Source organism: Mya arenaria, chromosome 11 (genome assembly GCF_026914265.1).
Source record: "Mya arenaria isolate MELC-2E11 chromosome 11, ASM2691426v1".
Taxonomy (NCBI): domain Eukaryota; kingdom Metazoa; phylum Mollusca; class Bivalvia; order Myida; family Myidae; genus Mya; species Mya arenaria.
In genome coordinates, this window is record NC_069132.1 from 35,413,120 (window position 1) to 35,428,934 (window position 15,815).

General features: G+C 36.9%; 1 protein-coding gene across 1 annotated transcript; it reads left to right on the forward strand.

The window, feature by feature from the left end:
* Nucleotides 1-10,304: 10,304 nt before the first annotated feature.
* On the forward strand, nt 10,305-13,790 carry LOC128208786 (uncharacterized). The gene is made up of 3 exons (XM_052912386.1): nt 10,305-10,324; nt 12,002-12,223; nt 13,059-13,790. The coding sequence occupies exons 2-3, from the start codon at nt 12,023-12,025 to the stop codon at nt 13,278-13,280; spliced, it is 423 nt and encodes a 140-aa protein (XP_052768346.1). The 5' UTR covers nt 10,305-10,324; nt 12,002-12,022; the 3' UTR covers nt 13,281-13,790.
* Nucleotides 13,791-15,815: the final 2,025 nt, after the last annotated feature.

Sequence of the window (15,815 nt, forward strand, 5' to 3'; positions counted from 1 at the left end):
CATCGCATTCATTCGGCACTGCCACTTTGGAAGGTAAAAACACGGCCCATTTCCCCCGGTATACCCCGCACCTGGGGGACTGTGGTTACAATTGACTGGTGCATGACAACGCAACACACATTGAGCGCTCCGGATGGGCTTGTATATTTTTTTTACAGGAGGTAAGGAATGTTACACTGCTGTTCAAAGATTTAGATTATGATTACAATGTTGTGATATAATTATGAACAGAACAGAACAGATAAAACATTAAGACTTGTACAAATTATTTATAAGGGAAAAAGTAAATATTTTATTGAAAACCGATACAAATTTATATACCAGTAAGTTAAGCAGAAGAAATATATTTATTTAGCAAGCAACCGGTTTCTTGAGTAAACCAGTATTAAGTGGCCACCCTTAGGAAAAGATCAAAGTGGCTACTTAAGAAAGGTGGCCAATTAAACAAGGTTTGACATGTCCACCACTTACGTTTTGTTCAAAGATCAAGTATGTATCTTAAACACCACCTCATACCACACTCAATATCATCTGTATCAATAGTATTAAAGAACGTTGGATATAAATGTAGATAAAACCTCTTTATTTCAAATTTTAAATAAAATGTATTAGATAAATACAATACTACATGTACATATACATTTTCGAGTTCACTTTTTAAAGTAAAAAGTCCGTCATTTTTGTTTGTTTTACTTTCATTTCAAGTTCATAAACAAATCCTGAGCAGACATTATCATGTCAAGCATGTCATTCTGTGAGCGTTGTTGAGCAAAAGCTTTTATTGTGTCCAAACTACACTCACTTCACTTAGTGAAACCACTTTTTCCGATCTTACACATTCTTCATATTCATAGTCATCATCCAGGTTACTGGAAGTTCCTCATCTAACTAAGAATGTCTGAAGCAGGGCGGCCACAGCATGTCATGGAGTTGTCACACGTATGCACATTGCTGTCAATGTCAGCAAGGGTGTTTAAGTCCTAACTGAACAGATCGTGCGACAGCATCAATACAACGAGTGGTATATCATATTCGTCAATATAATCTCTGTCCTGGTTACTTTCCTCATGGTCACTTGCACTAGATGATATATTGTCCCCGAATCCACAATTCCTGAAACCTTTCTGAATGGTCCCTGCCTTCACTTCGTTCCAGGATGAGTTGATCCAATAGATGGCCTGTAAGATGTTCAAAACCCTTAGGATCTCTTGACCGGTCTGTGAACTGTTTGTCCATCTCACCAAGCACATGTACAAGCTGCCTCTTTCTGTACTTTAATTTTAATGTCTGAATAATACCAGCGTCCATGGGCTGCAAAATTGAAGTGAAGTTCTTTTGAAAGAACAGCAGCTTCACGTTTCTCAGCGTGATGTCCGGATGTTACGGATGCGTTGTCTACAAAGAGGAGGATCTATCTGTTCGCAGCCATTATTTTTCGGTCAAGCGATTTTTACCCAGTCTTCGAAGCACCAGCTTAGCATCCATGCGGTCTTGTTGATGTGGTATTTGACCGGCAGTTTGTCCACAGAGATCGACCCAAAGCATCGGGGCTCACGTGCCTTGCCAATAACGACTGGTTTCAGCTTTTCTCCCGAAGACAAACAAATTTAATGTTTTGTAAATATCAGGGAAATAACATTACATTTGCGAATATGATTCAGTTTAACTATAGTGTACATTCCATCGTCGGTTTATTATTTATTTTGATGAAAAGGCTGATTAATATGTTCTTTTAAAACGTAATATTAAATAATGTGCGTATCTGATTGATAATATTAAAGTGTGAGTATCTTTTTCGTTTTAACTAGTTTAATAGGCATTGAACAAATAGGAGAAAGTATTGTATTTTAGGCTGACATTGTTTTGGTTAAAGCTGTTTGCAAATCACAAGTGGCAGCAACCATCCTCCAGAGCGAGCGAGATCAGGCATCTGTGAACAAGTCGCAGTGCAACACATCCGTCGACATAGCAGCAAATTTTGAGAAAAACCTTTGTTTCAATAATTATTTACACATACATGCCATATCTTCTGGTTGGGGACAAAAACCCCCATCATTTTTTATTCTTACCCCGGTCTCCCATCGGAAGATAACAATCCCTAAGAGTTTTGATCCTTCACCGGTCTCCCGTCGGGCGATAAAAATTCCCCGGAGTTTCAATCCTTCCCCGGTCTACCGTCTGGCGATAATAATTCCCCAGAATTTTTATTCTTCTTCGGTCTCCCGTCGGGCGATAAAAATCCCCGAAATTTCGATCCTTTCCACGCTTTGCAATTGTCTCGAAAGCATATTTTTCCTGTCACATATTTTGTTCCGCATGCGCACTCAGTATGATTGAGTGTATCATGATGAATCATGATTTGTAAAATAATTTTGTATAATCAAAAGTTAAAGGTTTTCATAGCAACTAAGTATCTACAAACTATTGTACATGTACTTAAGTTTTGTAAAATATGTTTGTCGTTTACGCACGTTCTGTTTGGTATCTTGAATTTAGAATTAAATTCTTAAATTGATATTTTTTAATTACATTATTGATTACGGATTGAACCTTCGGTATATGAACAGGCATAAAGTCTAGAAGATTATGCTAACAACGGCATCCAGACATCTGAGGAAACTAGCGAGTGCACTTTTATCACAGCTTCCTAGGCCATCTGCTTGTATAATTGAAAGATCGACGAATAAACAATGGCCACACTTTTTTGGAGCGACTAATACCGTCACAGTTACATCACTTAACAAACAAGATAGTTAACAACTTGTTAGAGGTATATGATACCGACATGCCATGTTGCAGGGAAAAGTTCCTTGGTGAGATAGAGCGTGGACGTCGCGATGGCCTCAAAGTGAGTTGGACAAGGTTCGGTCTATGCTGCTGGAGACGCTTGACGAGAATAAATCGCATTCCTATGTGTACAACATTCACTGCATAAGGTAGCCACCACTTCCACTGCATCCGTAACATGCAAGAGATTCTATCTACCAAACACCATGTCTCCTCCATATGAGCTGTCTAACAATTTAAGAGTTTTTGAACTACAAATTTTATTATAACCATTGCATACATAATTGTGAGTAATGTTAATATGAAATGAATGAAATTGTTCCATATATTTTAGACATAATGAACATTTCATTGCTATTTCTTCCCTTTTTTATATACTGACATAATTGAAAGACACTATCACATCGGGAGCATTCGTCAAATACTGTGACAGGTCTTGTTTAACCATTTTCTGTTTGTGAAATAGGTCCGCGTGTAGTAAAAATTGGCCTAGACCAGTAGATTGTCGGTTTTAAAAGCCCAGATTCCTAGTATGCGTTTTAGATAATCCATAGTTTTTATTGTTTTGAATATCAGTTTTACTACTTTTAAAAACTGAAGGAGCCCATGGCTCTTCATGGTGTCAACTATGTTCTTACAGCCATTGCCTGCTATTGGTGGTCATGAAGTCTAGTTTTAAAGAAAAACATGGAAAAGTTGGGCCTCAGATGTTGCCAATTTGGCAGAGTCCGGCCAGTTTATGTGTTACGGTTAGTCCCCAATCTATTTTAAGGTGATGGACATTGTAGGAGAATCTACACACAATATTCATAAGGTTCAAGTCTGCACTATATACTCAATGGTCCAAGTCTGCAGAATTTAGTATATGGTCCAAGTCTACACAAAATAGTTAATGGTCCAAGTCTACACACTACAGTCAATGTTCAAGTCTACACAATAAAGACAATGGTACAAGTCATCACATTATAGTCAATAATCCAAGTCTACACAATATAGTCAATGGTCCAAGTCTACACACTATAGTCAATGGTCCAAGTCTACACAATATAGTAAATGGTTCACAATATAGTCGATTGGTCCAAGTCTACACAATTTAATCAATGGGTCAGAATCTACGAAATAAAGTCGATTGGATAATCTTCACAATATAGTCAGTGGATTTGAGATGGGTCAGGATCTACACATTACAGTCTATTGGAGAATCTACACAATACATTCAATGACATGAGACTTAAAAAAAAGGTTTCAAAAGGAAATAAAAGTGATACGGTTTTCAAAATATCTCATTTGTTTCAGGAGAAGACAACTTAAGAATGCAAGGAGGCTGAACTAACAGTCGACGTGGGTATGACTCGAATTCCCTTTACTTGATTTGTTGACTTTCTAAACATATGTATTTAATCGACCAAATAAGTGGACTTTCTAAACATATTTGAAATTATTAAATCGGCATAATGAATTATTTATATGTTAAGAATATTTCTCAATTTAGATTATGAACATAAACAGTTTACCATATAATGCATTATTTATTAAAAATACCAAAAAACACTAGCAGCTAGTATGTTGCATGATGTTGATTGTGGCTAAAGTATAGGAATATTCCGAATCCCTTATTACACTATATGGTATACAGGGCCTTTTCTGCCCATTTTGGGAAAAAGACCCTAGACATTTTGGGAAATTTTGCGTCGTGAAAATGCCGAAATTAGGAAATGTTACAGTAAAAGAAAAGCTGTCTAGTCTCCTGCGAATTAAGAAATTATTTGATATAAGTTTATTTTCCCTTTAAAAGACCCCAAAAATATCAATCCTTGGAGTGTAAATATCTATTGCAATAAATCATGACAGATAATATTTCATACTGACCTCTGAATGAGATGAAAATCAATGATTTCCGAGTTCAATTATAAAAAAAACTTTACATCACATAATTTATTAGGATGTTGAAAATGAACCAGTACAGGTAAAAAGACTTTCTAAAAATATATATTTTTTTTTTTTTTTTTGATTGGGATTTTTTTCTAAAGATTGGGAAAAATATCTTATATTTTGCTTTGGGAATGGGTCCGATAGCCGGACCCGTGATTACTATAGAAAAAGCCCTGGTATATCAGTGTAAATTACAATTGTTAAGTATTTTTACTTCAAAACTAGAGACAGCTGCTTAATATAAGAAAAGTAATAAACATTAGCGATCTCCTATTTTAGTATACGACTTGCTTTTCACAAGGACTTGTATCACCTTGGTAAGGCACATGGTACATGTTATTAAGTTATATTGTGGTGAACTAGGTGATGTGACCAAGCTCCATAACACCAATGTGACTGAAACATGGCTCCGAAACCTAAAGAACCAGCTGCGTCTGTGAACAAGTGCAAACCTCTGTCTGTGACCCAGTTGTGATCCAGCAGGAGATGTCTCCATTGAAATGTTCAATGAATAATTGCCAAGCTTTGATATCTTTCCTACTATCTGCTGTGAGGGTAATGCGATGATGAGGGCGTGTAACCTTTTTGGTAAGAACTGTCAAACGGCACAGAAAGCAGCGACCGGGAAGAACTACATTACAACAGAAGTTTAGAAGGCCGAGAATGGACTGTAATTCTTTGAGTTTCAATTTTCTGCGACAAGCAAACTGCGGCAGTAGGAGCCTGAGTTTGTCCAGTTTATCCTTGTAACCTTGCTTTTATATTGGAAGCGTCCAATTCTAAACCCATAAATGTAATGACCTGTCGGGCTGATTCCGTTTTGTCTGTTTTTATTGGAATACCAACTTTGTTACAAAATTCAAGGAATCTAAGTAAGTGGTTTTGACAAGAATGTTGGTCATGACTCAAAATGAGAAAATCATCCAGTATATGGACCATGTGGGGGATAAATAGTCGTGAGTTGGCCACCCACTGAATGGCAGAACTGAATGTCTCAAATATTGCACATGAAGATGAACTGCCCATTACTAAGTATACATTATAATAAAATTGAGAATCAAACTTAAAACCTAACAGCTCGTGATCATCAGAAAAATAGGAATAATACGAAATGCATTAGCTATATCAGTTTTCACCATAAAGCAGCCATTGCCTAGTAAACGGACCTTTTTCACTGCCTCATCAAATGAAGCATATTGGACTGCGGCCAAAAAGGGGTCAATATAATCATTAAATGATTCCCCTGGGGGATAGCTGAGGTTTTGGATGTACTTTTTTTGGGGAACTAGACCAATTGGACTTAGCTGAAGGTTAGGAAAAGGTTTAGAGGAGAATGGACCTTTGATACGGGAAGCTTGTAATTCAGTCTGAATGTAATTTCGGACAATGATAGGGAGTTCGATACATGACTTCATGTTAACACATGTAGTAGCTCTTCGAAGACCAATGAAACCAAGTGTGAAACCCGGACTAAAGCCTGAAATCAAGTAGTTGTAATCATTATGAACTTGAAGGTAACCTGCAAGGATGTTTACCCGGACAGGTGTTATCATTTCAGGATTTATGTGGACGGGAGGGTAAGGTAGGGACTTTCCCGGGAGGATTGCTGGAGAGCGAGTTTGCAGCTTGCTCTTTAGAGGAAAAACTGCAGTTTCCTGCATGATGTTGGCGTCTGCAGTAGCCACAGATGTGGGAATGTTTGCAGCGGGTTAATCTGCAATTGCCTGCTCTAGCATTGAACGTCCAACAGGTATTGTCAAGAAACCGATTTTGTTGCCTTTGAAATTGCTTGGGTTGTCCAGCGGAGGAACTCGGGCCTGATCGAAAGGACCGGTTTTGACCTGTCAGATGAGCTTGGGTTGTGACCATTACCCAAAACTCTGTGTGTAACCTATCCAATTGAATGACCTGATGTTCACGGTACAGACGGAACTGCATATACATGTAGTATTGTTGCCAAGCCCATCCGCCATGTTTTTGGGCATTGGGCAAGGTCCCTGACAATTTCAGCATATTTCATTAATGCAGGGGTTTCATGAGGGTAATGTGTGGCATATATGGCTACAAAATGGTAAAAAGCAGAAGTCCACATCTCGATAGATGTGATCTTCTTCGGCCTATGAGAAGGAACGAGACTGACTTGTGAAAACCTATCAAATTGTAAGGTGAATTTGCTTTTTGAGTCCACGTGTTGGAGTGGCAATAACAGCGCAAAGTCAACAAATCTATTTTGTATAATCTTCCTCTGGATTGACTTTTTTACCTGCACGGCAATCGGTGTAGAAATAGGCTCCACAAATGGGTGGCCATTACCTCCCGTAATGTCCTGGGCGTGGTGGGCTATCGGACCATCCAAAGTACAATCTTCTTCAGAAGACAGATCACTACTAGAATGATCACTGTCATCCGGGAATATTGACACGAAATTGTTTGGTTATATGGGGTGGACAGCAGGTGCCTCAGGATCCATTTGCCCATGTGGACTAGCTTCCAGGTGCTCCATGTAATTGGTATGGGAAACACTGGTCTGACCACTACCGGTAGTGCTGGCACGCCTGTGACCCACAGTTTTTCTTGTGGAAACCTGCTGTCGCGACTTCTTTCGAGGGGGCACCTCAACCGGATGGCCACTTGTACTTGTGGCTGACTTGGAACAGGCGAGGCATGGCAGCACGAACATGATGCCGTAGTTGACGGAGCTGACCGCTTCGGCCTCATCTGCAAATAGCAGAAATTAAGTAATGTATGCTATTATTAAACCACCGCACAGTAAGGAAACATGTGCATGTTATGTAATATATCCCTCAATCCATAAACAAATTTAAAAAGAGGGCTGAGCACCATAAAGAAGTAATTCTTTAAGAAGCAGAACAACCAAAACTGAAGGATAAATGATACAGATATGCTGTGTCGTAGACAGCAAAAATAATAAATAATTAAATAATAAAAATAGGCAAAGATATATATATATATATATATATATACATATATCACATCTCTTGCACTTTAAGACAGTTACCACTCACTACCCGAATGGCATAGTCGCTCTCAAGGCAGGAATAAACAATAAGCAGCATGGAAATATCACATTGCTGACATAAACACTACCCGAATAGCAAAGCCGCTCTCAAGGCAGGAATAAACAATACGCAGCATGGAAACATCACATTACTGACATGAACACTGCCCGAATAGCAAAGCCGCTCTCAAGGCAGGAATAAACAATATGCAGCATGGAAACATCACATTACTGACATAAACACTGCCCGAATAGCATAGCCGCTCTCAAGGCATGAGTAAACAATATGCAGCATGGAAACATCACATAACTGACATAAACGCTGCCCGAAAAGCGAGTTATTAGCTCTCAGGGCATGAAATATAAGAGTGCAAGAGTGGCAACTCATGAAAAAAAGCATGATTGTGTAATCACTGCCTGCATAGAAAAATAGAAAAGGCAGATGTACATGAGTGTAGAACCGCCATGTTGTAATATAAGAATAAAGACAGATTAACATATCTTATCTTGACGGTCTTGTACGTTCAGAACAGACACCACCGTGGCACGGATGTTGTTGTAAAGCTTGTGCTCTCCAACCGGGGAAAGATGAACGCCATCGTCGACCAGGACATTAGTGGCAGTTTCGGGTGTCCAGAACCCCTAGGAACCCAATATCGTGCTTTTTGGTGTGGAAGAACTGACAAGCCAGAAGCCAAGGCAGCATTTGTCAGGAAAGCCCGTTCATTGAACCAGGGAATGTCTACAACATGTCGAATGGGACAAGAATTCACTTTTTTGTAGAATACCGGGAAAACTAACAGATAAACACTAAAGTGTCCACTAAATCCAAAATAGCACTGGAAACCGTTGCTGGTGTATTTACTGTCGAGCAAAGATCGTTCGTTCCTATTATCAACACCACTATGTCCGGGGAAAAATCCTCTATCTTGTCCAAATTATCCCGTAATGTTGACACATGGATCCTATTAAACACTGCAAAACCTAGCAAAGCCAAGTCAAGCAAAGCCTAGCAAAGCCAAGCAAAGTCAGTTTTATTTTTATTTATTTTTATCAATTTTATATATTTAGTTGGACAAATGTATATATTATTGCAAATATTGTGTTAAATTTGTAAAATTACATTACTTCAAGATTGCAAAGTCCAGCAAAGCCTAGCAAAACCTAGTCAAGCAAAGTCAGTTTTATTTTTATTTATTTTTATTATTTTGATGAGTTTTATATACTTAGTTGGACAAATGTATAATTTATTGCAAATATTGTGTCAAATTTGTAAAATCACATTACTTCAAGGTTGCAAAGTCCAGCAAACTGAATTAATCTCGGACCAATTACACTTAGTCCAATATATTACACAGTTTCATTCCCGAATAGAAGGATCACATTAATTATGTTATTTCGTGTACACCTTAATGTGTTTAATTAATATAAGTATTTTAGATTTTATTATTGCAAATGTATCTATTCTATGTTTTAAGGTCTTGCAAAGTCAGGCACCATATAGCAAAGTCAAGCACCGTGTAGCAAAGTCAATTATGTTTGACAAATTTAGAATTTCTAGAGTGTATATATATTAAAATGTTAAAATACAGTAATGCATTTTTTTCAAAACCCAGGAACAAAGGTACTCTGACTCGGACCAATTACCTTAAGTTTAGTGGGTTTTTTTACATTTCACTATTGCTGTTTAGAAACGACCACAATAAATTTGATGTACCAATGTATTAATATTAAATTATATATTATTTAAGATGTTATAAAATTTAATAAACATTCTTTTTTTAGGGAACATGTGTTTATCTTTGGTTTTCAACGTCTAGCAAAGTCAATAATCGTGTAGCAAAGCCAAGCAAAGCCAAGCAAAGTCAAGCAAAGTCTAGCAAAGTCAGTTGTATTTTTATTTTTATATGGAATTTAATTATTTTTGAGTTGCCTTTAGGCAAACTCTCTGGAGTCATGTTTGATACCATATTTCAGAGTTACACTTTTTTTCGCGGACCCCTTGATTCAGGTAGAATGCCGCGCTGAAAGAAGTTCCATATCTATCATGTTTTCCACATGCATAGTTCAATTATTATGTGTGATGTGTCTTAATAAATAATTTATTGTGCGAGTCTGAAACTCGATTATTTGCATTTTGGTCAAATGAAGGTATTAAAAATGATTTATCCTGTCTCGTAGTAATTTATGCTTTTACATATTGTCAGAGGGGTGAGCGCAAGACTGTGTTAAGTGTAAAGCAATAAAGAATGCACTTAGCACAGTCTTGCGCTCACCCCTCTGTCAAATTGTGCAGTACCGCGTAATAAAAGTAGTCCATTGAATTTCCCGCCAGCTTGTCAAAACCCGCCCAATTCTGTGGTACTTCGGCTAAAAGTAGTCCATGAATGTGAAGTGTCGGGCGTGCTATTTTGTTATTTCATTAAAATAAACGTATGGAAATTAAAAAAATTAACGTCGAGAAACGTTTGTTATCATAAGTGATTTATATACAATTCATTTTGAATGTTCGACTAAAATATCGCGGAGGAATCGTCGCCAGCTTCAATCCGGGCTAACTCTTCTACAAACCACAAAATATATCTGGTAAGTAGCCAACTATAACAAATTGTTTTTCCTTCAATTTCTTATTGTATGTGTTGAGTATTTTACAATCATAGCAGTGCATTGTTATTTTTGTCTTGTGACATATCTGCACAATTTACAAAGCGTCCGAAGTCAGTCATTTTTCAAAAACTCTGGGCATCGTTCAACAACACCGGAGCCTGCCATTTTGTAAAATCTCGGCCCTCGTTCAACAACAACGAATCGACAATCAGCAGTTCCGTTTGCATGCACTTGAATATATTGTCATTCACTTGAGTTTTCTTTTTATCGTAGGTTATTTATGTTTGATGTTCTCTGTGCATTTTTAAACAAACCATTTTTGCACAAATTACGTAGCGTCAAGGGGACGCCTGAATTCGACTTCGGAAAAACGATCCGTCTTCGTTCATTTTAGCATGCATGGTATAATTTCGTAACCAAGCCTTATGTTTATCTCGGGTTATATATATGTATGTTGTATTCCGTGCATTTCTACTTAACGTTACTCGAGTGCGCATGCTAAATTTAGGTTATCATTTTACTGCGCTATTCGCCCTCACCACCATTATCAAACACGTACATTTGGGATTTTTTTATTGATGTTCACACTCACAGACATGTATTGAATTGACATATTAAAGACTGGTTAAAAATCAATTAACATTTTGTTTACATCAAGAGTTTGATAATCAATAGTTTGAGGTGTTTGGAATATTGGATACATTGTTAAAATATTGTAAAGCAAGTATTTGAGAAGCACTTGTGACTTTTTTCATCAAGTGTTTACATCACACGTGTTTGAATATTGGAAACGAGATTTTAATTGTTAAGTGTGTGTTTGATCAATAGTTTGATTTTAACTTTTTCATTTTTATTGGTCGAGCTTCTTTGATTCTAAGTCCTTTGGACTGTATTGAGCACAAAGTGTATTCTAAGTGTTTTCTCAAAGTGTATATATATAAAAGTGAACACTTAAAAATTGATTGCGTAATTGTTATACAAAGTATACCATCACCCATACATAGAGCTTATTGGATAGAGTGTAACAGGATTCGCCCTATGTGTCTGTCTAGCCGTACACATGTTCGTGTCTGATACATATCTCCCGTCATGAATAAATGATTTTTTAAATTTTACAGAAATGTTAACCACATCCAAGATTATGTGTTGCAGGTCAAAGTTCAATGTCACAAAGCTTAATTGTCATATATTCTACTAATACAGCTAGTGACTTCATATTTGGCATGTAGGTGTACCTGATGGAGCCACCAATTTTCAGTGGTAACATTTGAAGGTCAAGGTCATCCTTCAATGTCAAAGGTCAACTTTTGAACTATTGCAGATACAGAATTGATACTTGACATGCATGTGTATCTCATTAAGTTGCAGATATTCATTTGTAACATAACACAGTCAAGGTCATCCTTCAAGGTCAAATGTCAAATTTATTTGTGACAAGACCTTTTGGGCGCATTGGTGTTTCAACTACACACTTTTATTTACCATCGCAAGGGTTACAATTTGACAGGGTAATAACTAACGTTTTTTTGTGTGCAAATTTAATGCCCCTTTACAGGCAGACAAATGTTGGCATACATAAAAGATGATGATTGAAAATAAGCAATCAAAAACTTCTTTATGCCACATCAAAGATGTCGATGTTATTTCTCCTTGCAGGACAGCGTTGCCACTACAGTAATGGTGAATGACAAAGAGGTGAATGTGCGGACCATTACGGTGGAGGACCGTACTGGGAAGGTGAAAGTCAGCCTGTGGCGCAACATTGCAGCAGAGCCTGTGGTTTTGGGGGATGTTGTTGCCATCACCAATATTGTTGTCAACAGCAAGAGATATAACAATGAGGAATCCCTGTCGTCCACACAATTTACAAAGATAGAGGTAAATGCTATATCTTGGAACATACAAACATACATGTACTCGAGCAAAAGTTCCTTTCCAAATCCTCTGATCTACCTAAACTATTTGCAATGCACAGACTTGAATTTTAGCATGAAGGTGCATCTCAATGACCCACACATTTTGAGGGTCCACTTGTCAAGGTCACATTCAAGATGTAAAATTGCCATTAACTTTTCATCCATTTGACAAACTTATTTAACATGATATTGCATCTCAGGAAGCCGCTCATTTTTTTAGCGGCCATGTTAAGGTAAAGATGTCCCATCAACATCAAGCGTTTCATTTATGAAATGTTTATACTACCCCTGGCAATTACGCATGCAAACTATTTCGATAGTGTATTTGTCCCATACTCTAACCTAAAAACTACTTGAAAGAATTAAAGGAATTGAAGGAATTTGATTGAAACTTGCAACTTAGATAGATAGCAATGTGAAGTTGTGCACTTTGCAAGGGTTATAACGCTTGGTCAATTTGTTGCAGAGTTATCTCCCCTTGTTCCATAGTTTAATAGTGTAAACTTTGTCCAGAGCATACTATGACAACTACTAGATTATATTTGATAAAGTTTTAAACAATGGTAGAGCTCAATTAGAGGAAGTACAGTTTACAAATACCATAACCCATGTTTGCTTAATGACAGAGTTATTTCCCTTTGTTACTTTTTCTTGTCCAGTGCATAACTTGAAAACTACCGGATGGAATTTCATATACTGCATACAATGGTAGAGCTCAATGAAAGGAAGTGCAGTGTACAAGAACCATAACCCCTTTATGCTTAATAACGGAGTTATTCTCTACTTTATTTATATAGGTTACTGACATGCCAAACACCGAGATGACGGCCACCATTCTAGGACTTGACCTGGGTGATGTGGAATCCCAGTTACTCACAGAACAGGATGGAATCTTCAATGTATCAAACGAAGTGCTAGTTGCAGCCTTTCAGTGTCAGTTGGAAGACATTACAGCCAAACTACCAAAAACACTGAATTTCATAGCCAAAGGACAGTCTGTGGTCACCTTTAATGAGTGAAAAATCATGTTCAAAGTTTATAGTTTAGAGATGTTTACTTTTCATACACTGGAGCATGACAGTCTGTGGTCACCTTTAATGAGTGAAAAATCATGTTCAAAGTTTATAGTTTAGAGATGTTTACTTTTCATACACTGGAGCATGACAGTCTGTGGTCACCTTTAATGAGTGAAAAATCATGTTCATAGTTTATAGTTTAGAGATGTTTACTTTTCATACACTGGATCATTCATAGTGTTGCCTGTTATATCATTCCATCACCAAGAATTACCAAACTTGCTAGCTCTTGACCTGGGTGGTGTGGAATCAAGCTTAGTCACAGAACAGGATGGAATCTTCACTAAATCGAACGAGGATCTAGTTATCACCTAGGATTACCAAACTTAGTGTGAGGATGCATATATTGAATGCAGCGTTCCACTTTCATCAGTTTCATGTCCTTCTGACGTTGACCTTTACATTTGATCTTCATTATTTAGAGTAATATTCTTGATGAAAATTCACTTTAAAACACACAAAAATTTATCTTTGTCTGTTAGAGGACATTACCTATCTGTCATTGATGTGACAGATTGATGTATTATTTGATGTGAAAGTGGCGTATTTTACCTATTATAAAAGTCATTTGAATTCAATTTGAGAATTTTATTTCTCATAGTTCCTGCCCACAACTGTCAATCATTATGTGAACCACCAGCCGCGTTTCACAATTTTACTTTAAAGGTACCAGTATGAAACAAGAGCAGCAATGTGCCAATCAACCTCTTGTGTACTTTTTAATTGGCCAATTGTAAAGCACGCAACGGTTCGTAAACTAATTTACAATCTGGGGCGGGAATCATGAGGCATTAAAATCCTCACACTTTATTCATTTTGGTGTAATTAGGGACCCCCACACATCAATGTTTGTCTGTCCGTCCATTCGTTTTTTGTTTTTCTTCCATAACTTCAGTATTTCTTAACACATTATCCCCTATGCTATATTTAGATTCCGACGTCATTTTATATTTTTAGCTAACCAAAAATAATCTTGAAGGCTTGAAGTATCGGTTTATCTCAATGGTTTTAAAGGCATTATGGGATATAGAGCATTTGCTCCTAAGGAGCAAATGCTCTATTTCTCACAATTTCTTCAAACATCAGCCACAATAATTGTGCAATAATGTGTCTCTAGGAGATAATGAGTTAATGGAATTTGATAAAACTCCATACAATAGTAAAGCTCAATGGGAAGAAATGCAGTGTACAAGAACCATAGCTCTAATTTACCTAATTATGGAGTTATTGACCTTTGTTACTTTGTCTTGTCCGGAACATAACTTGAAAACTACTGTATGGAATTTCATAAAACATCATACAATGGTAAAGTTCAATGATAGGAAGTGCAGTAATTTGCTTAATTACAGAGTTATTGCCCTTTGTTACTTTTTCTTGTCCAGAGCAAAACTTGGAAACTACTGGATGGAATTTCATAATACTTCATACAATGTTAAAACTCAATAAGATGAAGTGCAGTGTACAAGAACCATAACTCTTAATTTGCTAATTATGGAGCTATTGTCCTTTGGTACTTTTACTTGTCTGGAGCATAACTTGAAAACTACTGGATGGAATTTCATATTTACTTCATACAATGGTAGAGCTCACTTGGTCAGAGTTCTAGTTCAATTACATATTGTAGGAAAAAATCTACCTCTTTTACTAAAAATGATTTCATCTATAACGTTTTTGGTCATTACTTTTACCAGACGATATAGGGTTTTTTTCGTGTTTGAAAGATTGAATATTCATCAGCAGAATTACTTTTAAATCTTTGTCAGTGCATATCTCCTATACTATATGGCCTACGATCACCAAACTTGGCTTGTGGTTGCATTTTTGGATTGTGAAGTGTCATGTATCACTATCATTCTGACCTTGACCTTCACATTCTACCTTGATTTTCACACACCAATTGAGTGGAGGCGTCCATGGACCATATATGCATGTCTACTAGTAGTTAAGTTTTAAATATACTTTAGTTAAATACAAGGAGTACAGGAATACTCGCATTTTATTATACCAGGCTTTAAAAATTGAATTTGCTTTTGCCAAATTCCAGCTACAGCTGTCTGCATTCTTTTTACATGCTCTTGGTGACACCTTCCCTAATTGACCACTACCTATCTAAGACAGGTAGTTGTATTAAAGAGTTGTTTTGCTGAATACACTCAACAAAACTCCTAATCGGTCACCTAGATAATCTTCTAATATTCCCTTCCCTGTACAATAAGCTTAATTACAAATTAGATTTATGAAAAGACCATTATCTCGTACACATGCTGTGAAAACTTGGTTCACGTACTACGCTTCATCAAAAAGATACAGTGTCTCAAATGACAACACTATCAATAATAAAAGTCACAAAATCTAACATAGCGTATAAAGGAAGAAAAATAAAAATACCACCCTTTGTCACTTTAAAATGATATTACATGACATGTGAGACTGATACACAGTCACCAATGGCTTAATAAGTTAAAAAAAATGTTTAAC